General features: G+C 50.0%; 1 protein-coding gene across 1 annotated transcript; it reads left to right on the top strand.

Moving 5' to 3' along the window:
* Positions 1-15,849: 15,849 nt before the first annotated feature.
* On the top strand, positions 15,850-16,497 carry NEUROG3 (neurogenin 3). The gene has a single exon (XM_049646642.1). It carries the CDS (start codon positions 15,850-15,852, stop codon positions 16,495-16,497), a length of 648 nt encoding a protein of 215 aa, XP_049502599.1.
* The last annotated feature ends 8,748 nt before the right edge of the window (positions 16,498-25,245 follow it).

Below are 25,245 nucleotides of genomic sequence, written 5' to 3'. Positions count from 1 at the left end.
AAAAATGATACTAATGCAAGATAGGTTTATAACACATGTCACAAACATAGCACAAAGAATGGAGTGGGCAGGTAAATGACTTCATATTATTGGGAGGAAATAATAAAAATAATAAAAAGGTGTAGAATTAAGAAGCAAAGAGAGGAAATTAAGTGGAATACTAAAAATATGTGACCCAAAAGAAGGCAGAAAAAGAAAAATGGAGTAACAAAAACTTGAAAGAAAAAATGAAAAATACATAGCAAAATGGTAAACTTACACCCAACTATATCATTAATTACACTAGAGGTAAATGTATTACACACTCCAATGAAAAGGCAGAGATTGTCAGAAGAGATTAGATTATTTTTTAAGCCCAACTATATACTGTCTATAAGACAGACAATTTAAATTTAAAAACACAGATATATGGAAATTACATTGATGGAGAAATATACAATGCAAACACTAAACACAGAAAACCTGGTGTAGCTGTACATTAAAACCTCGGTTTGTGAGCATAATTTGTTCTGGAAACATGCTTGTAATCCAAAACACTTGTATATCAAAGCAAATTTCCCCATAAGAAATAATGGAAACTCAGATGATTCATTCCACCACCCAAAAATATTCATATAGAAATGATTACGATACTGTAATATAACAAAACAATAAAGAAAACACAAAATATAAAGAAAAATAAACAAATTAACCTGCGCTTACCTTTGAAAACCTTCCTGGCTGGTGTGAGGGAGACAAGAGAGAGGAAGGTTATTGTGCAGGACAATTTTCACTATCACTAACAGAATCCACTGCACAATGGAATCTTTTCACTTTTGTGTAAGTTAAATGAGGAAACTAGTCAATGACCTATAATGAAGCAAAGCATTCCTAAGCTTATTCTTGCATGGAAAATCAAAGACTGTCCCTAGGTGCTTTGAAGTGACAAAAAATACACTAGTGCCAGTTGGGGGCACCTGCCAACATTCTGAAAAATTGCTGATTTCTGCCAAATGTCACAGCCTGAGATGGAGCATTGGAGCACGGGAGATGATAACCCACAATCCCACAGCAAGAAAGAGAGATAGAGAGAGAGAGAGAAGAACCATTGGCTCTGTTGTGATCATGTGACGTCTGGTATCACATTCTACTCAAATTGCAAGACAGCGTTCATTTATCAAGTTAAAATTTATTAGAATTTTTTTTTCATCTTGTGGAACACTAACAGAACAAGTTACTCACAATCCAAGGTTTTACTATATTAATGTCAGACAATATAGACTTCAAGACAGAGCTTATTACAGGAGATACAGAAGGCCATTTCATAATGTAAAAAAGGACAATTAGTTAAAAAGAAACAACAATTCCTAAAATGTATGAACTTAATAACAGCATTTCAACAGTTGTGAAGTCAAACTGGCAGAACAAAGAAAGAAATAGCCAAGTCCACAATCATACCTAGATATTTAACACCCTCTCTCATTCATGGACTGAAGAAGTAAGCCAAAAAAAAGTAAGACTATGGAAGATCTGAACAACACTATTACCCAATTTGGCCAAACTGACATTTGTAGACTGTTACATCCAACAATCACAAAATACAAATTAATTTCAAGTCCTGTGGAACATTCAAGAAAGATCATATTTTGACCATAAAATAAGTTTTAATAGATTTCAAAAAGTTGAAAATTTATGGACTATTTCTCTGGTCATGAAAGAATTAAGTTAGAAATCAATAAATAATAAGATATCAGGAGGGAACTAAATAGATTTAGATAGTTTAGATAATATCTACTAATAAGATATTAGTAAAAACTAAATAGCAGACTTCCATATAACTCATGAGCCAAAAGAAAAAAACTATCATAAAATAATTATCTAGATTCTCACTTTAAAAAGCTAGAAAAAGTAAATGGAAGAAACGGAACCCTGTGCTAATAGAGAAAAAAATAATAATTAAAAGCAGAATTCAATGAAATGGAAAAAGATGGAGAAGAAAATGAATAAAGACAAAAGTCTGTTCTTTGAAAAGATTAATAAAATTGATAAATCTCTAGCTGGACTCATCAAGAAGAAAGAGAGAACACAAAATACCAGTATCAGAAATGAAATGGGTGGTATCACTGGAGATCCTGCAGACTTTGAAAGAATATTAAGGAGAGGCTCCTGGGGGGCTCAGTCAGTTAAGTGCCTGACTTTGGCTCAGGTCATGATCTCACTGGTTCGTGAGTTCAAGCCCCGTGTTGGGCTCTGTGCTGACAGCTCAGAGCCTGGAGCCTGCTTTGGATTCTGTGTCTCCCTCTCTCTCTGCCCCTCTCCCACTCTCTCTCTCTCTCTCTCTCTCAAAAATAAATAAACATTAAAAGTTTAAAAAAAAAAAGAACATTAAAGAAATTCTGTGAACAACTATTAAAGATTAAGTAGTTTCCAGGTGCCTCAGTGGCTCAGTCAGTTAACCATCTGCCTGTGGCTCAGGTCATGATCTCATGGTTCATGAGTTCGAGCCCCCCATTGGGCTCCTTACTGCCATCACAGAGCCTGTTTCAGATCTTCTATCCCCCTCTCTCTCTGTCCCTTCCCCGCTCACGCTCTCTCTTTCTCAAAAATAGAAATACGTAAAACTAAAAAAAAAAAAAAAAAGATGTAATAGTATCAATCTTAAATCCTCCTTCAGAAAATAGAAGGGGAGGAAGCACTTCTGTTATCATTCAGAGTCCAATCAGGAGACAGAAACTACCCAATAATTCAAATGGTAACTTGAAGTTTAGGATAAAGAAGTATTGACAGGAGATTGGGAAAAAAGGGAATTGTCTAGTAAGAGTCAACAAGAGCCCTGAAGAATATAGTACAAGTAGCAAACAGATGGAGAAACGGGAACCCTCTTGCACTGTTGGTGGGAATGCAAATTGGTGCAGCCGCTCTGGAAAACAGTGTGGAGGTTCCTCAGAAAATTAAAAATAGACCTACCCTATGACCCAGCAATAGCACTGCTAGGAATTTACCCAAGGGATACAGGAGTGCTGATGCATAGGGGCACATGTCCCCTATGTTTATAGCAGTGCTTTCAACAATAGCCAAATGATGGAAAGAGCCTAAATGTCCATCAACTGATGAATGGATAAAGAAATTGTGGTTTATATACACAATGGAGTACTACAGGGCAATGAGAAAGAATGAAATATGGCCCTTTGTAGCAACGTGGACGGAACTGGAGAGTGTGATGCTAAGTGAAATAAGCCATACAGAGAAAGACAGATACTATATGGTTTCACTCTTATGTGGATCCTGAGAAACTGAACAGAAACCCATGGCAAAGGGGAAGGAAAAAAAAAGAGGTTAGAGTGGGAGAGAGCCAAAGCATGAGAGACTCTTAAAAACTGAGAACAAACTGAGGGTTGATGGGGGCTGGGAGGGAGGGGAGGGTGGGTGATGGGTATTGAGGAGGGCACCTTTTGGGATGAGCACTGGGTGTTGTATGGAAACCAATTTGACAATAAATTTCATATATTGAAAAAAAATTACAGTATATTCACCACAAAAAAAAAAAAAGTAGCAAACAGAAGTGATCATAAAGATACCCCTCCTTGGGTGGAGATCCAGACCTCACTGAAGAAGACAGGACATGATTCATTGGATGGTGGAGAGACTAGTGAGGTACCTGAGGTGCCATGCTAGCGTGACTTGAGGGAAACGTGCCCTCTGAGATGCAGAGGGAAGTCCTCCACAGTGAGGTGGGATGCGGTAGAACCTGCTACATCTTTGCTGGGGTGGCCATTCATGGGGCGGTGCCTCACCAGCAGCATTGTACAGCCCACTGGTCCACCTGAGGAGGGACCCAGGAGAGCTGCTGACAGCCACATGCTGCAGGAACAGGAACTGAAGGAGCCACCATGCTGATCTAGCTAAGCACTAGAGAAAGCTCACGATGCAGGAAAAGAAAATCCTCTGCTCCTCCAGTGTCCCTCCAGCACCCTCTACTGACAAGGTTTAACATGGTGCCCACTGATAAAGGGAAATACGCTGCCATCTCCTTTATCACAGAGTAGGCGAAGAATGGTTTTAGAGTGGAGAAGCAATACATTGATAACAGGCACAGCCTCCCCATTCATTTCATGTGACCGGAAAGACTCTGATAAAACCTGACAAAGACCACGCAAGAAAATTACAGACCAATATCCTTCCTGGACATAGATATAAAAAAGTCCTTAACAAAACATTAGCAAACCAATGACAGCCGTGTATTAAAATGATGACACATCAGAGTACACGGAGCTTATCCCAACAAGGCAAAGTTGGTTTAACACTTAAAAATTGATCGGTGTAATTCACCACACTAAGAATACAAGAGGAAAATTACACAGCTGCACAAGCATTTAACAAAATTTAACACTCACTCATGATTTAAACTCTAAGTGAACCAAACACAGAAGACGATTACACAGAAGAGGCCATCAACGACATTATGCACGGTGGTGAAACTAGAGCCATGGAAGAGAAGTTAAAAAACTTAACTGGTAAATTTGCTGCTGGAGACGCCACCTTAGATAGACAGGAAAGGTGCGAAATAGACTAATTTCTCTTCCTCCCACCCTTTCATCTCCCACCAGTGTGTCCTATTGGCTGATCCCAAGCAGAAACAAGTTCTTCTGAGAGCCCCAGAAACAACCCATGGGAATTAGTTCCCTGCAACTCAGAGCAGAGCCAGGGAAAGGCAAAGAGGAGATCTGAGGGAAAACAGGAACAGCATCCAGAGACACTGCTGCCTGCTGGGAAATCTCCCATATCTCTTGGCAGAAGACAGAGGGCTTGGCCCATCACAGCCAGGGAAGTTCATGGTGGTCCAGCCACATCTTCTTGCTATCTCAACTCTGGAGGGCCTCTTGCTGCAAGTCTGGACTCTCTTCCTCATCCTATAATCCCTCTTCACACAACAAACTGTTGAGTCTCCAAGCATACCTAAGTCTGATAAACTTGGAAACCTAGCCCACCCTCCATCTTGCCTGATGTTGAGATCACCGAATCAGCCACTCTGCCATGTGAGTCTGTCTGAACTCTGGGTGCCTTTGGGCTCATAGGGTCTCCAAACCCAACACGGTAAGGACAGAGGGCTACATTCCTCAAGTGGGTCATTGAGAGCGATAGAAAATGGGGCTACTCTTGCTTCTTCTCTCTCGATTCCTGGACTCTACCCTACTGAGTTCACAGCACATGTGGAATGTTGATTTTAGTATGTATACAATGGTCCAGAAGATGGTGTCCCATCCTTGCTGATTTTGCGGTGCCTTCAGCTGGCTCTTCCAAGGCTCTCTTAAGCCAGCAGCTAATGTCCTTGCAGCATCGCTGGAGTGTAAAATATGGACCATCAGGGACAGCTGAAAAATAAGATCAGTGATGAATTCCATAGGGTTTCCCTACCCTGCACTCTGAGTTCCCACCAACCACTCCAGGTGGGGAGTAAAATCTAAGTCTCATTTACAGAACCCTCTGCTGTTCGTAGACCACTTTCACCCATATGCTACCTTAGAAATGACACTGCTTTCTTACGTCTGTATAATCCAACTCTCCCCATCAACCTACTTCACACATGATGTCCTACTACAGCAGAATTGAGAGATCTTTCCCTTGGCCTTCAGAATAGGACACCTCCTGGTGGTCCCTGTCCCTTTCTGGCCACCGCCCTCCCCGCAATGTCCTTACTCTGGCTTCGGATCAAAAGCACCTGAGGGATTTGTTAAATGTACAGACTCCTAGGCTACCAGAGGGCCTACTCTGGAACAGTGGGCTCAGAAGGGTTCTGTAATTCCTGTAAACATCACTGTACCTGTCTCACCACCAGACTCTGAACTCTTGAGGCAAGGACTGGATTTAATCCCAGTGCTGACTAAGGTGCTTGGCCCACTTCAGACGTCAGGAAATACATGCTAAATGGCTGAAAGGCCTTCATTGTGTTTTGTCACAACGTTTACTCAGAATTTTGCATTCACTCAAAGCCTCCACACATCTCTATAGAAAAGAAAAGAATTCTCTGGGGGGAGGGGGGGACCCAGAAGATTGTTATGACTTGCTCCAAATGGCTCAGCAACCTTCAGACCACTAATTCTCAGTATTTAGGGAAGGGCGCCACAAACCCCTTAGATGACCTAATGAAACTGAATCTTCTCCTCAGAAAGATGTATGCTCACATAGAATGTTGCCTACCACCCTCTGGGGTTCACCATCCAGCCCCTAAACTGGAGTGATGGGGGTGGGGACAGACACTACATTGCAGTCCAAGTAGGAAAAGTTTATATTTTCTAATAAGTAAGTATGACAAGGACCATTGATAACAGATTTTTCCAATTGATAACTGGGCATATGGCCATACAGACTTCAGACTCCATTTCCCAGCCTCCCTTGCAGCTAAATGAAGCCATGTGGCGCTTACACTGGTCAATGTGCTGATGTATATGTACAACTTCCGGGTTGTGTCCCCAAAGGGAAGGATGTGCTTCCCCTTTTCTGCTCCCATTATCCCTACGGTCTTGACTCCATCACCTGCATCAGAGTTTACAGCATATGGGTCTTATCGGTCCCTTCCACTTGTTCCCCATCCTGCCAACATCCTTCTGGCTGCCCAGATACCCAGGCCTCACATAACCTTCACCTTCCTGGGACCATTAAGCCAATCCCTATCAGAGACCCATCAGGTACAATATCCCTGCTAAATTCTCAAAACGACACAGCTGTTGATCTGAAGGACTTCATCCTCTTCTGAGGGACACACAAGACAAAGGGCTTCCACTTACAAGGCAGAGAAAGATGGGTGCCGAATGAGAGCAACTCCGAGCAAGGGCTCTGGGGCTCCATCATGGACTAATGGAAAGAGACATGGGTTCTTCTGACTTGGCCGCCCTTGCAGCATGGCCTGAACAAGGCACATTTCCTTTCTGAGCCTCAGTTCCCAATCATGTGTTAACTTAGTGTTAGGGACTACATGCCAGGGAAGGTCTTACTCAGCCCTAAACCCCGGTTCTTGGTATTTCTCACAACACCTAGCATGACATGGGTTTGTGCTACTGTGCTATAATTCTTTAGAAGGGGACTGGTGTTAATTTCAATTCACTTGGGTTAAAAACTGGAGCAATGAATTCTACCCATGGTCTCGAAGGGCTTCTGGGGCAGGTGACTCCCCAAGTGTGTTCTATACAACTGAACAGCCATTCTAAACCCTAAAGAGCCTAAATCCCTGCTTTATCAATTCAAACCACTTCCCCCAGTCTAATCTCTGTGACTATGGGGAACAGCTTGTCACCACCTTCTCATAATGACCCTTCATAAACATTTACGAGACAGAGGTGAGGTGTGCCCAACTGACCCCGCGCCATCTTGGTATCTGGGCAATTGCATTGACAGGAATTTGATTTGTAGTTTCCTGTGTAGACCTGAAGCTCTGCGTAAAAGTGCCGTCTTCCACACTTGCGCCTACAAAGTGGACCCCACCCATCAAATAAGGTTACCTGCCAGGTTGCCTCCAAGCCCGCTACGGTTTCTGGTGGACAAGAGTAAATGAGCCATATGCACACACCACCAGCTGGCTTCATGGATCAGTCCACATCCCCTTTTTTGGTAGTTGCTCAACGAGACTCCAACTGGATGGGTGTGACAATCAGCTCACAAGTTGTAGGACCCACGACATAACAGAGAGCGAGGGTGGATGAGGCACAGACTCGGGGTCAGAAGACCTAGATTCTTACTCCCACTCCCCCATACAAGCTGGGGGAGTCGCATCAGCTCTCTAAAGCCTCGGTTTCCTCGTCTGTAAAATGGGACGCTGGTCTCTGGCCACGCTGCCTCACTGGTTTGATGAGAAATTTTAATGGGTGAGAATGTGCTCAACAAGCCCAAACCTGCGTCTTAACTGTTAATGATGCTGTCATAGCAGTTGCTTACGACAGCAGGATTCAAATCAGGTTGCCTGGAGAGGAGAGCACAAGAAGAGTCACAGATTAGAACTTCTGGTTATATCTTATTTTCATGTCCTGGGTGCAAATGTATCTGGAGGTATGTTTTATGATGTAGATATAATCAATGATTGTATTCATAAATGAGTGAACATCCATTACAAGTTAATGGTGATCATGTTACATGAATTAAAATCATTTAAGCCCCATGAGGTAGATACTCCATCATTCTCCCCATTTTATATGTGAGAAAACAGAGGTGCTTCAGAGAGGTTGCATCAATAGGCCGAGGTTACAGAGCTATTAGGCGCAAAAGTCCAAATTGGAACCCAGGGTGTCTGGGTCTGTGATTGGAAAATCACATTTCCATCTCCACTACTTTGGCTGCCCGGTACAGAAAGACGTCTATAATGTATAACAAATCCTATTTTGCATATGTTTTATATTGCATATAATATGTGAACCATAATGAATAGCTGTAATAACATACTATTATATATAATAACATATCATTCTATCTTTGAAGGGTGTGCCTAAAAGAATTTTCGGATAATGCCACAGGAAAAAAAAATTAGGACCACCTGGCTTTGAGGTCTCAGCAAGGGGGAATATGAAGCTCGTTGCCTTCAAAGGAGAGCTGGGGCTGGAGTGAGGCAGGTGGGGTGCCTCGGGCACCAAATTTCAGAAGGTACTCACCCTCAATACCCCGTAAATCTGGCCCTGCCTCGATAGCATTAGTGGGGAGCTAGGAGAAGCTTGTGGAAGTGATAGGAAGAGAAAACTGAGAGAGAAGGGGCCGTCTCCATTGTTTATTGCTTCCAAATCCTTCAGCTTCTGGACCCCGAAAACTCTGACAGACCTGCTCACCTCCAAAGGGTTCCTGGAGCGTGGGCAGTGGGTAGGGGGCCAGGAAGGTGACAGAAGGTGCCAGCACTGGAGTGGACACAAGGGAAGAGGGGTTCCAGTACTCAGCTCTGTGACCTTGAGTCCCAGAATGCTCAGGAGTAAATTGGGAACAAGGAAAATCCCTTCCACCACCACCCCTGCCAGTGATAGGAGAGGGTGATCTGCCTCCTCAAAGTTCTACATTGATATTAAAGTACTGGGACAACTGGGTGGCTCAGTCGGTTAAGCATCCAACTTGGTCTCAGGACATGATCTCACGGTTCGTGGGTTCGAGCCCCTCATTGAGCTCTATGCTGACGGCTCAGAGCCTGGAGCCTGCTTCAGATTCTGCGTCTCCCTCTCTCTCTCTCTCTGCACCTCCCCTGTTTGCACTCTGTCTCTCTCTCTCTCTCTCACATAAATAACAAAAAAACATTTAAAAAAAAGTTACTAAGTACTGTGTGGGAAAGTACACTGCATGACCTTCTATTGCTTCTGCACTGAGTTAGTCTAGAATTAATTCTCGACCCTCCTCGCCTTCCACCCCTGTCCCCTTCCTGCCTTCCCAAACTGACAAGTGGAGGCGGGTGAGTATTGTATCCAAGGTGACCTAAAAAAGGTGAGGAGGATAGATTTCTCCTGCTCTCACCCCCCAACTCACAGCAATCCCGACACCCTTTGGTTCTTCCCGCTGTTGCCTAGGCACAATCCCCGTGGCACCGGGAATGGGTGGGAAGGGGACATCAGGGCTAGGGAACAGAGGCACCCCCCGGCAGAGGGCTCCCCTGACTTGTACGGAGAAAGACTTCTCCCAAAGGAGGATGTCCTCTGCCCTGGGCCAGTGCATCTCAGAAATGTCAGGACCACGTTCCGTCAAAACCAAAAACCACAGGGAAAGTCAAAACAACTTGTGCAAGGACGGCAGAAGGAGCACAGCTCATCCAAAGTCACGCCGAGGGTAGGAGGAACATGTTTTTTCTCCAAAATCAGGCCTGGAAAGAGGAAGAAGCTTCAGAGCCACACACCCACCCCCCAGCTTCCCAGCTCCACCCCAGCACTGGAAGAAATGAAGGGCTGAAAGCCTGGTAGCAGCAGGCAGGTATGCTGTCACTGAGGGTCACCGTGGCCCAATCGTTGCCTGTGCTCCAGGAGTCGAAAGACACAGGGGACAGAGGATAGCTTCCTACACCCCCCATGCCTGTCTTTCCCCCAGAAACTGTCTTTCTTGGCCAGAAACTGTCTGTCTTTCTTGGCCAGAAACTCAGATCTGGCAAACTGAGTGTGGGTATTGGAGGAGGGGACTGCCCTCTCTCTCTCTCTCTCTCTCTCTCTCTCTCTCTCTCTCTGGGTTTCCTCCTCTCTCCCCTAAGACCTGTTGATATCCAAGGTTTCCAAGTTTTGCAAATTTGAAATTTTGAAAATGTATTTCCTTTACAGCTTTTTCCCTTAATAGATGGGAAGGGGGGGCCAGGTGAAATAATTTTCTCAGGGCAGCACAAGGACAGTGGCAGAGCCAGCCCCCCACCCCCACCCCCAGTGCCCTTCTCATCACGTTGTGTTAGGAAAGCCCAGACAAGGAGATAAGTGGGCAGAGGAGTGTCAAAAAAGAGGGGTCCGGGCCTGCCCCTAGTGGGCCTCAGGTGGATGTCCACTCCTGGGAATCCTGGGAAGACTGGGGCAACTTCACCACTCAGGAACTGAGAAGTCCAGAGGTCAAGCAAGGACCAGAGAGGTCAGGCAGTGACCCGCACCTCCAGAGCTACGGGCCCTCAATGCTCCTGCCAGGGGCCCCTTTCCCGCCGCCTCATGGTCGGCGCTCTGCGTCCACAGCCGTGCGCTCTCCTGGCTCTAGCGCTGCGCCCAGAGGTGCCGTGCGCCCTCGCGCCAAAGGGCAAGCGCTAAGCGAGAGGCGCCTGGAGGTGGCCTCCCCGCCCGCGGCAGTTTCCGTTTATTCTGGGCTGGGGAGAGAAAATCACACAGTCCTGTTTGTTTCCCCAGCCCTGGCGGGCGCGGAGCCGGGCATATGGACATCTTGCGCTCCGCATCTGTGTCATCGGTCGCGTTTTCTGTGGATGCCTGCGTGTGTGTGCGTGCGTGTGTGTGTGTGTGTGTGTGTGTGTGTGTTTGAGACCAGGCGCTGGGAACAAACGTGCATCTGTTAAATTTGACAATAACGTCCTACAGCGAAGCTGCCAAGATTGGGACGGCAGGTGGGGGCGGAAAGCAGAGAGGGTGGGGGAGAGATGGAGTCTCAAAAGGCGACGCCAAGGCGCCTGGCCCAGGTATTATGTCGGGAGAAGGTGAGGACAGCAGCTGCTCTTTCTCGCGGGGTGTGTATGGGAGCGAGGGTGCGTGTGGCCCTGTGAAGAGTACACACCAATCTGCTCAACATATGTCGCCACAAATCACAGTATCTCTCCCTCCTCCCACCCCCCACTCGCTGCTGACCGAGGGCAGAACCGAGAGGCGCTGAGAAGAGGCGCCGCTTCAACAGGTGTCTTGGTGCGCAATGCACCTTTTCACGCATTCACTGTCTCGGCTGGCGGCTGGGATAATGTGGACACTTTGTTTCCAGGCGCTGCGCGCCAGCTACGGACATCCGGGGGGAGGTGGCCCTGGACAGGGAGGGGGATCTGGAAATAAAGACCTCGGGCGCTCCAGAGGTCCGGGGCCCTCTCTTCCCTTTGTTCGAGGACTCCCTGGGCTGGAGTTCCCTCCTACGCCCTGGGGGGTGGCATATGGCGCCCTCTCACCTACCCAAGAAAAAGAACCAGCCACCCACTCAAGAGCGCACGAGGTCTCTGCGCCCGGGGAGGGGGAGTCTCTGAGGGGATGGTTTCTCTCCCAAAGCGAATGAGGAGCCCGCCTTATCTCTCCCCACCCCACCTCCGCCATCCCCTCAGCTGGCGCGGCAGCCGTTGAGTGGGGAGCCGCGCGCTGGGCAGCACCAGCCTGCGGAAGCGCCCCAGCTCCCGGCAGATGAAATATGGGGCTGGTGAGCCCCTGGAGACCATATGCTTTCAATAAAAGAAGACAAATAGGACCGAGATAGGCCTTGCAGCCAACCTGTTATAAATGGGTGGCAATTGGGCCAATGTACACGGAGGCAGGGCCCCCGGGGGGAGGCCTGCTCGTTGCCAAATCCATGTGGCAGCTTCTGGGACAGGTGTGCCCAGGGGCCAGGGGCCACGTCTCCCCCCTTCTGGGTTTATCACGGCAAAGGTAATATTGTGCTAACTATGAGTAAACAGTCATTGTGAAAACGAGGGAGAGTTTATCAGAGGCAAACTAGTTGGGGGGTGGCTTAACAATAAAGTTGTCCGCCTTGGGAGCAGGTGACGGCTGGCTGCGGGACTCCCGCGGTAGATGTTTTCCAAAGCACTCCACTTTACAATCTCTTGTAATTATTTATTAAACGAAATCTATTTATTATTATTTTAGCAAACACTGGAGACAGGTGGGGCTTTCTTTTCATCGTCTCCTTTTGTTTGAAGGGCTGTTTGAAGTGGCCAGTCTCGGCCCAGGCAGCTCGCTCGCCAGATTTTTGTCTTCCCCTCTTTCAGGGCCGAGGCGAAGGCGAGAGAAAGAAGCCCCCTCCTCCGGCAAGCCATTAGCTATTCAGCTTCCTATGGCCCCCCTCCCTCCCGCTTGTTTCTCAAAGAGCCCCCAGGCACTGCTAAGATTCCCCCCGCCGACAGGAAGGCGGCAGGGCGGACCGCTGCCTTCCTTCTTTTCCAATCTGCCCGCGGTCTCCGGGCGTCAGGCTGTCGCCCGTCTCCTGGGCCCCCTCAGCCTCCAGACGTGCGTAGGCCTCAGAGAGTAGAGGCGCGCGCGTCTTGGAGGCCTTAGAGGCGGTGGCTGGCCGGGGGCTTCAGGAACAGGCTCTGCTCCCCGCTGGAAGAGCCGTTTCACAAAAACCGCCGGCGCGCACTGAGTTACCACTGCTTTGCGCCTCCGCCACCAAAAGCACAGGGATTAACTTTGGAGAGAGGTCTGTGCGTCCCCTACAGCGGAAAGGGAGGACGTGGACCCTGGATCTCCAATCCCCCGGGACTCTTTGACCTTGGACCCCGCCCTCCTGGCCAGAAGAAGGGCTGCGGAGAGTTGTGGGCTCTCCTCAAGGAGACCGCTACTCCTGGCCGCTGCGCGCTCCTCGCCCTATGTTTTGCGCAAAGCCAGCGGCCTGGAATCCCCGAAGAGCCCTGGGCCAGAGCTGCTCTGGGGGATCTGGATAAGAATCCCACGTGAGTCCCAGAATTCTCTCCCGGTTAAGAAGGTTCCCAAGAATGCCCAGAATCTTGCCTGGTGCAGGAAACTCGCCCTGCGGCTCTTACCAGTATCTGTCCGCCGCTTGAGGCAAAACTGAGCCAAGTGAGTCCCTCCTTTGCCCTTTATCTGAGAGCCACTGCCGGGTGAGAGTCCTGGTTTGGAGCTGCTCTTCAGGCCTCCCGGGACCCACAGGGATGTTTGGATCCCTTATCGCCAGGGCAGGCTCCCCCGAGTGGGGCTGGGTCCCAGAGCCCTAGGGAAGCATGCTTCGGATTTCCTGTCTGTTCATAATTTGCAGGATGATAGAAACCAAGCAAGGTTCGGGTATAGGGCAGGAAAGTAGCAAGTTGAAGCATCGGTCCCGTTTCCACTCTGACCCTGTCTCCCCCACAGATACAGGACTTCTCCTACCTTCTGCACTTTGGGGTGTCTGGTTTTGCCTTGGGGAAAAAAATATTTTCCCCCAATCAGGGAGAGGCAGCAGGTGCAAGGGGAGAATCTAGAAGTCCGAGTCTTAGGACCTGAGTTCTACGTGGTTCTGGCAGAACTTGCTGTGTGACCTTAGGTGAATCACTCCCCCTTCTGGGCCTTGACGTCTCCATCTGTAAAACGGGCCTCTGGTTCTCATTCTTATGACTAGGAAACAAATCTGGAGCAATCCTGACCTGAGGGAGCAGCAGCAGGAAAATGCAATCCAGGAGTCTCTTCCCTTTGCTCCTCGGGAGCCTGACCCCTAGCTTCAGTTGGAAAGCAGAAAGGGAAGGAACCTCTGCTAACCGAGCACCGGCTGAGATCGGAAGGACAGCGCCCCCACCCCCATCCAGTCCTAGAGCCCTCTCTCTCTGGCGCCCAAGCATATCCATCCTCTTCTGCCTTGGAGGTAACTGCGCCCCCGAAGCAGCCTGGGCGGGTGTGGAGAGGCGGTCACTGGGGCAGATACGCAGACCTACCTCCTCCCTTCACCCCATCCCCTCGGTTTCCCAGCCGGGTCCAGCCCCACTCCTCCAGCTTCCGGGAGGCACTGGACCTGCTAGGAAGCACAGCTTTCTCAGCCTGCGGAGACGTAACCGGGGCCCCAGTCTTCCCACCCTCGGCTTCCCCCCCGCCTCTGCCCCCACCGGACACGTCGCGGTCAAGAGAGAGGAGCGGAAGCCGCGACCCCTCACCCAGAGTGACCGGAAGCAGAAGACCACGGGGTGTCCGAGGCGGGGACAAAAGGGAAGGGCAGGGAAGAAAAGAGGGATGATGTGTTCAGACTGACTTTGGAAAGATTTCCAGCCGGCGCTAACAGGGGCCCGCGGAGTCCATGAGCGGTGCTCCGGGCAGGACCCCCGCCTCACACCCGGCTAGAGCTGGGCCAGGTAGTGCTGGCAGCCCCTGGCTGTGATTGGACAGGGGGACGAAGGGAAGAAAGAAGTCGCCTGTGTCTCGCAGCGGCAGCGCACCACGGGCATTTAAAAGACAAAGCCTTGCTGCGAACTCCCGGCCCTCTCCTGACCCCTTCTCACCTGAGCTCTTCCCCAGAGACCCTGGCCCGAATGCTAGGGGACTGTCCGCGATTGGTAGTGGTCGAATGTCCCCTGGAGGTCCCACCATAACCACCCTCCGCCTCTGGGACACGATGGAAACGTCTTAGGTTCCTGATGGGAGATGGATGGGGAGGAGAGGTTCTAAGCGCCTCCCTCTGAGGAGTGTGGAGCCTCGTCTCAGAGCACTGTGGTGGGAGGTAGGGGGGCTCCTCACCTCCAGGGAAGGTCTCTACGTGGCAGGGACCTAGGCAGGATCTGTCTCTGTGGTCGCCCCGCCCCTCCTTCCAGAATGGAGAGGGTCCGTGAAACATCGCTCCATGTATGTTTCCTAGCCTGACCCGGAGCGCAGAAGAGCAAGGTGGCTTCAGGAGTTCGTGGACGCTCCTCCAAGCTGGTAGTCAGGGCACCTTGCACCTGGTCCCATGTCTCGCCGCGTGATTTGGGGCGAGCCACCTCCTTCTCTGAGCCTAAATGTCCCCGTGGGCTTCCCAAAGCCCTCTTCGAGGTACCAAAAGAGGGGCTGGACAGATGCCAAGGAAAAACTGAATACGAGCAAAGCGGTCTGGGGCGGCCAGACGCGAGCCAGACGAGGCTCCTCTCCCTGGGCGAGGCTCTTTGAGGAACCGAGAGTTGCTGGGACCGAGCCCGCGGGGAGAAAGCAAACAGAGCGGCGCTCCCCTCCCCCGACCCGGGCCCTTTGTCCGGAATCCAGCTGTGCCCCGCGGGGGAGGAGCGGGCTCGCGTGGCGCGGCCCCCTGGCCCCGGCGCTGATTGGCCGGCGGCTCGGGCAGCAACGGGGCAGGCACGCTCCTGGCCCGGGCCGAGCAGATAAAGCGTGCCAAGGGGCACACGACTTGAGGCTCAGAAAAAATTCCGATTGGTCTCGCAGCCGCGCCAAAGACAGCAACAGTGGCCCGGGACCCCCTTTACTCTTCGCTTCTCTTGGGCTGGGGAAACTTCCAGGCTGCGGCTCCTGCATCCTGGCTGGACTTAACAGACGAAAAGGCCAGCTAAGCTCACCATAAGCTCTCGTTGCTCGCCGCTTCTACCCTTTTGCGCGCGGGAACAAGGTAACACCTGCAGCTCACAGAGAGACGGGTGGAGGGGGGAAAGGGGTCCTGTGATCCGGCGGGAGCGGAGGGGTGGCTCTTTCTCGTCATTTTTCCCCCCTCACTTGACCCGGGGACCGGGAATTGCGCGCGGGTGGCCCACCCACTCTTACCCGGACCTCTCACCCCAGCCTCAGGATGGCGCCGCATCCCTCCGGCGTGCCAGCTGTCCAAGCGACCCATGACACAGAACAGCCCTTCCAGGGCGCCTCGGACGCCGAAGTGACCTGCGTTGCGTCCGCTCCGCCCAGCCCGGCTCGCGGGCAGGGGGGCTGCGCGGAGGAGGAAGGGGGCGGCTGCCGAGGAGCCTCGAGGAACCTCCGGCCGAGGCGCGGGGGGCGCAGCCGGCCCAAGAGCGAGTTGGCTCTGAGCAAGCAGCGGCGGAGCCGGCGCAAGAAGGCCAACGACCGCGAGCGCAATCGGATGCACAACCTCAACTCCGCGCTGGACGCGCTTCGCGGTGTCCTGCCCACCTTTCCCGACGATGCCAAGCTCACCAAGATCGAGACGCTACGCTTCGCGCACAACTACATCTGGGCGCTGACGCAGGCGCTGCGCATAGCAGACCACAATCTCTACGGGCTGGAGCCGCCCGCGCCGCCCTGCGAAGAGCTGGGCAGCCAGGACGGCGGCTCCCCGGGAGAATGGGGCTCCCTCTACTCTCCGGTCTCCCAGGCGGGCAGCCTGAGTCCCGCCGCCTCGCTGGAGGAGCGTCCGGGGCTGCAGATGCCTGCCTCCCCTACCGGTCTGCGCCCCGGCGCCCTAGCTTTCTCAGACTTTCTATGAAGGGGCCTGCGGGTCTCTGGGCGGTGGGTGCTCGGGAGAGAGGGAGGGGGCGGTTACGGGGGCCTTCATGCGAACTTGCCCTTCCAGTCTCTGGCTCGCTGACACCCGATGAGCCCAGGCGCCTAGGAGGGTGACAGGCTGGATTCAATCTCCCGTCCTCTGCGTCGCGCTAACTTCAGACCACCGCACGCAGGTTGCTGCGCAAGCAGGTGGGCGTTGCAGGCTTCGGGGGTTCCCCTCCCTGCAACCACCCCAAGTCTCCCGCAAAGACGACGAGAATGGTAGCACTACGCAGCCGGAGACACTCACTGTCTCCAGCCATCGTACCCTCACTCAAGTGTGCCAGTCTGTCTCTTACCAACCTTCCAACCAAGGTGACCTAATCCAGTATTTGATCTCTTCCGGTTTGCTCTCCTCGCCCAGCGTCTCTTCTGGAAGACGCCGCTGACCCTCTCCGTATTAAGTCCTGGTTTCTGGCCGGTCCGCTGCCTTAATCCACGAAGGCGATCCTCCGCCTTCTCTCGGTGCACTTTTCAGAGCCATTGCCCTCCCGGGGGAGGGAGACCGGGCTGTGAACTGCGGCAGAGACCGCCTGGCTCAGGAATGTCTCTCCCGCTTCCCTGCGACTGAAGCTCCCTTGTCTAAAAAAAAAAAAGAAAGAAAGAAAAAGAAAGAAAGGAAGGAAGGAAGAAAGAAAAGAAAAAGAAGAAGAGAGAAGAAAAAAATCAGTTTGTAAATTATATATCTTTTGAAATGAATTTTGGTATGGTAAATTATATACCCCCCTCCCCTCCTTTACACGCTTGTATTTATTGATAAGATTTCACAGCGGGGGGGGGGGAGTCTATATTTTGTACATAAGATTATTTAGAGACTGGTGAATGAGATTTTGAGCCAATAAAAAAAAAAGGTACCCTCAAAAAGCCTCAGCTAAGTAACTGGATTGTGCAGAAGGGAGGACCACAGCCGCTGGGGTGCGGCCGGGGGAGGGGGGGCTCACTCCAAGGAGAGGGATGATACTTTCTGGGGATCTGGGCCTCTCCTCTAGTTTGGGCTAAAAGATTGTGACACTGTGCTCAAAGGCAGAGAAGACTGAGTCCTGAGGGCAAGTCAGGTAAACCCATTGGGAAAGTAAGAGCTGGAAAGCTCTTAAGAAATCATTGGTCCAATTCCTTATTTTATTTATGGGGCAGTGACTTGTCTTATTCTAGACAGTGGTTTAGATCAAAGACTCCAACTAGGGCCTCTTGCCGGCCTTTTCCCCAACACCACTAACCTGGATTTAGAGCGACTGCTGCATTTGGTGAGGACAAGCAATAGCCTGGCCACAAGGTCAGAGCCCTTGGAGACACGGAACCCGGACTGGGCATCCCAGGAATGTTCCCAAAGTGCTTAGAGATCTCGCACATCTTCTGAGCTCATTTCACAGAGCCGGTTCAGGGGCGGTGGCGTCGCGGCTCAGAACTGAGCAGCGAGGAGCAGAGAGGGTGGAGGTTCCTGCTGAAATCTCTGACACCCTGGACACCCAGCAGTCTTGATTGAAAACTTACCAAGGAACTGTTCAAGGTCTCCAGCCATGCATTCCCTGTTACTCCCAAGGTAGAGTTGGGCTGGTGAGCAGCGGGACCGAAGATGATCCGGGGGGCACTACTGGAGCACCTCTACGTGCCTTGCGGGACCCCCAGGCCTCCGGAAGCAGGTTGAGCTGTAAGAATCCGAGGAGTCTGCCTGGTGCTCAGGAACGGGAAAATGGAGGGCGGGCACCCTACCCTGTGAATTGAACCCCAGAGGCCTCCTTGGATTGGCCAGGGGAAGAAGCCGGCCAACCCCAGAGAGGCGAGGCACCCGTTAGGGGCTGACAGCCGGAAGGCAGGTAGGTAGCTTTCCCGTTAGAGTGCAAAAGTGGCAGCGTCATCGGAGTCAACGCCTCTTTTGTTTCTCTTTTGCCATCCCCACTTTCACATGAATTTTTCCTCTAATCCCAGTAAAGGTAGCTCTGAGGAGATAGGTCTCAGTTACCAGGGACCGGAATTGGGGGCGGGGAGAAGGGCCCCAAACAAAAGAATGAATGAAGGTGTTGTTTCATTTCACGGCTTTAATCTGGGAGAAGATTAATGGGTTATTGGTGACTTCTGCAGCAGCCAACTTTCCACCTGGGGCACCACCCAGGGACAGGTGTCTGCAGCTCCTAGTTGCAGGGACCAAACCAGTGCCTGCTACTTGCTGGGCGTTTTGGGGGGAAGAGCGTGGACAGACAAAAAGCAGGAAGGTCCATCTCTGTCTTTGCAGGAAAGCAGCAAGTATACAGACAATATTATTCAAGGCCAAAAATATTGGGTGCTGGGTAAAGGTACAAGGCACAGGATGGAGGTAGGATAGCTGGTGCCTGGGGCTGGATTGGGAGACTTGCGAGAGAGGTGGTGTTTGGCCCCAGGACTACAGATTTAGAGAAGTCCTGAGGCAGGAGGATCATTCTTCTTGTGAAAGGCTCTGGAAACTAGTGTTCAAATAGGCGGGGGACTCCCTCAGGTGCACACGACTCCCTGAGACAGCAAAAGTGTTGACTCCATGTTCTAGGTGGATGGACGCACTGCCCAATCCCCCTCCTGCTTTTGAGGGTGCTCATTAAGGAGCCATTAGTCACTAAACGCACACAGACTGGTCCTCCGCCCCATGAATTAAAAAGAAAAAAAAAAAAAGACGGTTTAACCAACTTGACTGCTGGGCGGCCACCTTGGGTCCGGGTGGGGGTGGGGTGGGGGATTTGACCCCAGAGCTGTCTGTCAACTCTACATTCCAAGTCAAGAGGAAGCAAAGAAAGGTTTAGGGTTTGCCAGAATCACTGCAAAGTTTAGGGCTCCCTTGGCCGGGGTGAGCTCCATCACCCTGTATGGAGTTGCTCTGAGGTAAGAAACCTCGTCCACACCTCTTTCCAAGGAGCCACTCATCTAGAAGAGCTTGGAAACATCTCTGAGTGGCAGATACAACTAACTAGCCCAGCCTCACCGTCACCACGCCTCCCACCCGCCACGGGCATATTGCTTTCAGAGGCTTTGAAAATCACTCAGGCTGCTCTCAGTCTCGGCTGGAAGGCGCGCCGGCGGACTAAGCCTCAGCTCCTACCGCAGCGGGGCCTCCCGCAGTGTGAAGTCGTCGCCTGTGCCCCAGCTCTCTGAAATCCGGACAGGGTCCCAAGCGGGGCCAGGAAAGACCCTCGGGTCGAAAGACTCTTCCCCCTCTTCTGCCTTTGTCTGAGCCCAAGCTTGACTTCCAGAAAAACAGCACATGAATCTTGCGCCACCACCCCACCCCCATCGGCTCACACTAGCAGGTAGATTTATGGTGCCCTGCCCCCATCCCACTCCATTCCCAAGCCGGCCTTGGTCGAAAGACAAAGCGTCCCGGGGCCATTGGAATGCTAATGTCTGGGAGCCTGGCTGCTGGGCTGGCACAAAGGCTGGCGGGGCGGGGGCGCACTCTGCCCCTCCTCTCCCCCAAGGGCCACTCTACCTGGCTGTGTGACCTTGGACCAGTCCCTGAACCTCAGCTAATTCACTGGAGAATATGGAGGAAGTCCTTAATACCCTTTCACTAGATTTCTGGGTGCCTACGAGAAGGCCATGCTTGCCGTGGACCCAGTTATAGCCCCTCCCCCCCCCAACCAGGAGCGGCGGAGAAGACCCTCAGGCCTTAGTAGTGGGGACAGTGTCGGGAGGGTATAAGGGGATTTGGATGAGAATGTGGCACAGAATAAGTGCTGAGTATATTATAATTACAATTTTACATATATGTGATTGATACTCTCTGTTGAGTTTATTTCTCCCTCCTCTTCCTTTTTAAATATCTGCAGGCTGTGCTCAAGAAAAGGAAGGGGGCATTCACTAACCATCCCTGTCTGCTCTGCCTCCAAGGGGCCAAGATTACAGACGGTGGGACACTTGAGACTGGACACTTTTTTTTTTTTTAGGTTTATTTATTTATTTTGAGAGAGAGAAAGAGCATGAGCAGGGGAGGGGCAGAGAGAGGACCCCAAGTAAGATCCACACTGTCAGCATATAGCCCAATGTGGGGCTCGATCCCACAAACTGGGAGATCATGACCTGAGTCGAAATCAAGAAATGGACACGTAAACCAACCGGGCCACCCAGGTACTCTGAGGCTGGCCCTTCTTGTCTTAGGTCCCTCCCTACAGCAGGCAACGAGGGCAATGATGTTCACACTCATGGAAACTGAGACCCAAAGTCTTGGAAGTAGGTGACTTACACAAGGGCCTCTGTCACTTGGTGAATTACTGGAGCAAACAAGCTAGGATTGTGACCTGGCGCTAGACTCGCAGGTTAGAGCTCTTTGCTCTGTGCTGGGACAGTTTGTAGTTGTTCCTGCTTTGGCTGTAGCTGGGTCTTCTGTGTCTGGCGAGGCCAAACACTGCCTAGCGCCATTGCCTTTGGCCGCCCCACCCCCTTCTCTGAAGAGGTCCCAGGCTGCTCTCTGCCCGCTCTGCTTCAGAGATCTTGATGGCCAAGGCTGAAGCTGAGGGCGGCTGCCTGGCTAACCCTGTTGGGCTCAGACGACCTGAAAGCGCCGGCGCGCCCCTGACCATGGTGCTGAAAGTACCGTGTTGGTTCAGAGCGAGAGACGTTCCTGGGAATTTAGTGTTCTCAACACGGAAAACCAACATCCATCTGCTCTGCCCACGTTTCTAGAGCGTAGTCCCTAGGAAGACCCCCTGTGGATGTGTAGATCCAGAAGAATGTCAGGTTTCCCTGGTGTAGTGGGAAAAGCATGGACTCTGTTGCTGTTTACTGACCGTGTGACCTCAGAAAGGCTATATTTTGTCTAGGCCAAAAGACTATCCTTTGTAAATGATGGAGCTAGAATTGAGTGACCACGTTAGGAACTTCGGACAGCATCTGAGAAGTCTGAAGAGGAGCAACATTGGAAGTTTAGGCTGCAGCACCCCTAACTGGGGAAACTGGTTTGGAACTTGGCCATCAATACGGGTCTTGTTTTCTTTGGGTTACAAAGAACTTTTAGTTATTGCAAGAACAAATGCTTAAGGAAACCCTCAAAATGCATACACAGGATGGCAGAATGGTTGAGAACAGTTACTTCAGAACTACACAGACATTGGTTTGCAGCCTGGCACTTCCATTAGCTAGTGGTTTTCAGTAACTGTGAAGTTGGGACAATAAATAGTAGTACCTAATTGGACTGATTAATGTGCTTGCTTTTAGTACAGTCTAGGCTGCTTTAAATGGCAAGTATTATCGGTAGCATCTTCAACTGTCTCAAAACCTTCTTATTCTCCCAGGATTTTTAGGAGGAGGTGCTTTTGTAGGAGGCTGAATTTCCTCTCCACCCCTGTACAGTGCAAATTGGTACGAAGGCCAGAGGCCACTTACCCCTTCCTGGTGACCCTCCTCAGCTTTCTGAGTTCCTTTCTGAGTTCCAGGATTATATATCTGAATGTCCCTTGGGCACCCCAAATGAGACATGTCCAAAATAGAATTCCTCTCCCCTAACTCCAAACGAACGCAGCCTTCTGTTCCTGATCTCATTAAGTATCACCACCTAGGCATCCACACTGGAAATCTAGGTTTCATCTTGACTTTTCTCTCTCACCCTGCTGATTTGTCCTTCTCACTATTTCTTGAATCTGGCCTTGTCTTTACTTCCTTATGACCACTGCTTTGTTTAGGCTTTCATCCTTCCCATGGAGAGACTGCCTAACTGATCTCCATATCTCTATTTTTAAAAGTTTATTTATTTATTTTGAGAGAGAGTGTGCATGCATGTGCACAAACAGGAGGAGGCACAGAGAGGAGGGAGAAAATCCCAAGGGCAGAGCCTAATAGGGGGCCTCAGTGGGGCTCAACTTGGGGCTCGATCCCATGAACCATGAGATCACGACCTGAGCTGAAATCGAGAGTGAAATGCTCAATTGACTGAGTCACCCAGGCACCCCTGATCTCCCTATCTCTAATCTCAACACTTGTCACTCTATCATCCATGCTACAGCTAGAGTAACATGTAAATACAACATTGTCACTCTCCTATTTAAAATCTTCAAGTGGTTTTCAATCATCCCTGGGATAAAGCTCATTTCCAATAAGGAATGATGGTATAATGTGAGTTGTGAAGTGATATGAATCTGTGTTAGTTCTCAGCTGGTTTACTAACTATCAGTATGACCATGAACATATTCCTTAACATTTCTCTTAATTTCTTCATCTGTAAAGTGAAGACAACATTGCTTTATAGGGTTTAAGTTAAAGTCAGTCACCAGTAGTTCAAACTGAGGCGAGTACTCCAGGTGGGTAGAAGCTCTGCTCCATAACATCATTTGGGGACCTACGTTCCTTCCATCTTCTTCCTCCACCGGTTCCTAAGTCCTTTCCATCCACATGGTTGAGGCTGAATTGTCATGGAAGGGGAAATATGGCATGGAGAAACCTCGCCCACAGTCCTAAAGCTGAGACTCAGAAGTAGCACATTGCACTTCTACTCATATTCCACAGGGAGAAGATGGTCATATCATTGCACCCAACTGAAAGAGTAGTTGTATGCCTAGGAAGAAGTGAAGAATGGATTCTGGTGGTTAATTAGCATTCTGCACCACAGGGATGTTGTCAGCATTCATTTGGGTTATATATGCTATTATTATTTGTTTGTAATCATCACAAATCACTTACGCTTATGGCCAGGGTACTGCTCCACCAGCCTCTTTTTCACAATGTTTTATCTGCCTTGACATTTACCATCCAGAGATACTGCCCTACTTGAAGGTTTCCCTTTCACATACTCAGATATCCCTTCCATGCCTCTCCCACCCCACACTGCTCTCTCTGCCCAAATTCTCCAGCCCCCACCAAATCTCCAACACAGACATCACCTTCTCCAAGAAATTTTCTCTGGACTATTCCTCCGTCTTTGGTCCTGCTCCCATAATACCCTGTGCATATGAATATCCTTGTAATTACCTGTGTGTTCATCTGTGCCTTCCACCGGTTTGTGGGATCTTCACAAGGGCAGGAACTGTCCTTCATGGCTCCAATAAGTGCCCACTCTCAACCATATGCCACATGTTTTTAGAATGAATTCATGAGTTAGAACTCATTAATGAGTAAGTGAATTGACTATTGAATGAAAGGCATTTCAATTATTTGTTTGGAAATTTCTACCCTTCCCCAGACTAGCTACCACATAAGGCCAATGAATATTTGAGTAAATAAATAGATTATACGGAGACCCATTATCCTTCCTGTGTCATACCCTCCTCAGCACCAAAATAACCTGTCCTTCATTGCTTCTGGGTCTATTTTAGAAGATGCCCCATCGGATTAGGTGAGACTGGGTTATCACAATGGTATGATTATTTCTGAGCTCACTAGTAACAATGCCGTTGGTCAGGTGTGGGAGATCCCTCCTGAGAGAGTCCATTAGAGCATGGGGCTTGATGTCTATCGCAACCTCAGTACTTCCTAATTCTATCGCCTTGAGCAAGTTTCTTAGCTTCTCCAATCCTCAGTTTCCCCATCTGTGAAAATGGAGAAAAACACACCTATCACAGAAGGCTTTATGAGGATTCAAATGAGATGACAGATGTGTCCATACCCTTCATGTGCCTGCCAACAATTTGAAGAAGAACTCGTTATAGTACCCACTCCATCTTTATCTTATTCCTACAGATGATTAGCCAAGAAGGCATTGATTTTCCCACATTGACTAGGGAAAGGTTATATGACATGCTCAAGACCTGTTAATTATGGAGACAAACTGAGGCTCCTGCTATCCTAACATTATCACCAGCTATGCTACCTCTATTGTACTACTTAGCTATTGCTCATACGAATCACACAAAAAATTTAACTACTTAAAAAAGAAACATTCATTATGCAGGCCTTCTGTGGGTAAGGAATGCAGGCATGGTTTGGCTGGATGCCCCTGGCTCAAAGTGTCTCATGACCGTAGTCATGGTGTGTCAACCAGGAATATGGTCTCACTTCACTTCCAAGCTCACTCATTTGGGCTGTTGGCAGGACTCAATTCCTTCAAGGCCATTGGACTAAGGGCCTCAGTTCTTCAGTGGCTCTGGACCAGAGCCTTCCTCAGTTCCTTGTCATGTGGGCTCTCCATAGGGCAGCTTACAACATGGCAACTGGCTGTCTTCAATGCAAGTAAGCAAGAAGATACCAAGACCAAAGCCACAATCTGTTGTAATCTAATCTCAAAAGTGACATCCCATTACCTCTGTCACGTTTTATTTACTAGAAAAAAATGATTCAATCCAGCCCAAAGCCAAGGGGAAGAGATTACATAGGACATAGATACCAGAAGGCAGGAGTCATTGGGGGCCCTCTCAGAGGCTGCCCATCATACTGGCAGTAGCAAAATTTTGCTGCACACTTTTCACACCCCAGAGTCAGACAGACACATGTGCATGTCACACACACACACACACACACACACACACACACACACACACACTCACCTCCTCAGGGCCAAATACACCGGGATTCAAAAGAAAAAAGCCCAGGTGATTTAACTCCTGGAGCTAAAGCAGATGTCTCTAGTGGTAGGTTGGCTTCCAAGGGCTGAGGGACGGGGGCGGGGGGGCCCACTAAGTGCACATTTGAGCCACCCCAGCTGATCTCTGACATCCATTTACTTTCACAGGCCTCCCCACCCCCCACTCCTGCAGGCAGAGATTTAGGACGTCTGGGGCCTGGACATCGTACCCACTGAAGG

Source organism: Panthera uncia, chromosome D2 (assembly GCF_023721935.1).
Source record: "Panthera uncia isolate 11264 chromosome D2, Puncia_PCG_1.0, whole genome shotgun sequence".
Classification (NCBI taxonomy): domain Eukaryota; kingdom Metazoa; phylum Chordata; class Mammalia; order Carnivora; family Felidae; genus Panthera; species Panthera uncia.
This window is presented reverse-complemented; position numbering and strand designations above follow the sequence as displayed.

Coding starts and splice junctions, on each gene's coding strand:
- NEUROG3 (XM_049646642.1), top strand. CDS start 15,850: ATGGCGCCGCATCCCTCCGGCGTGCCAGCTGTCCAAGCGACCCATGAC.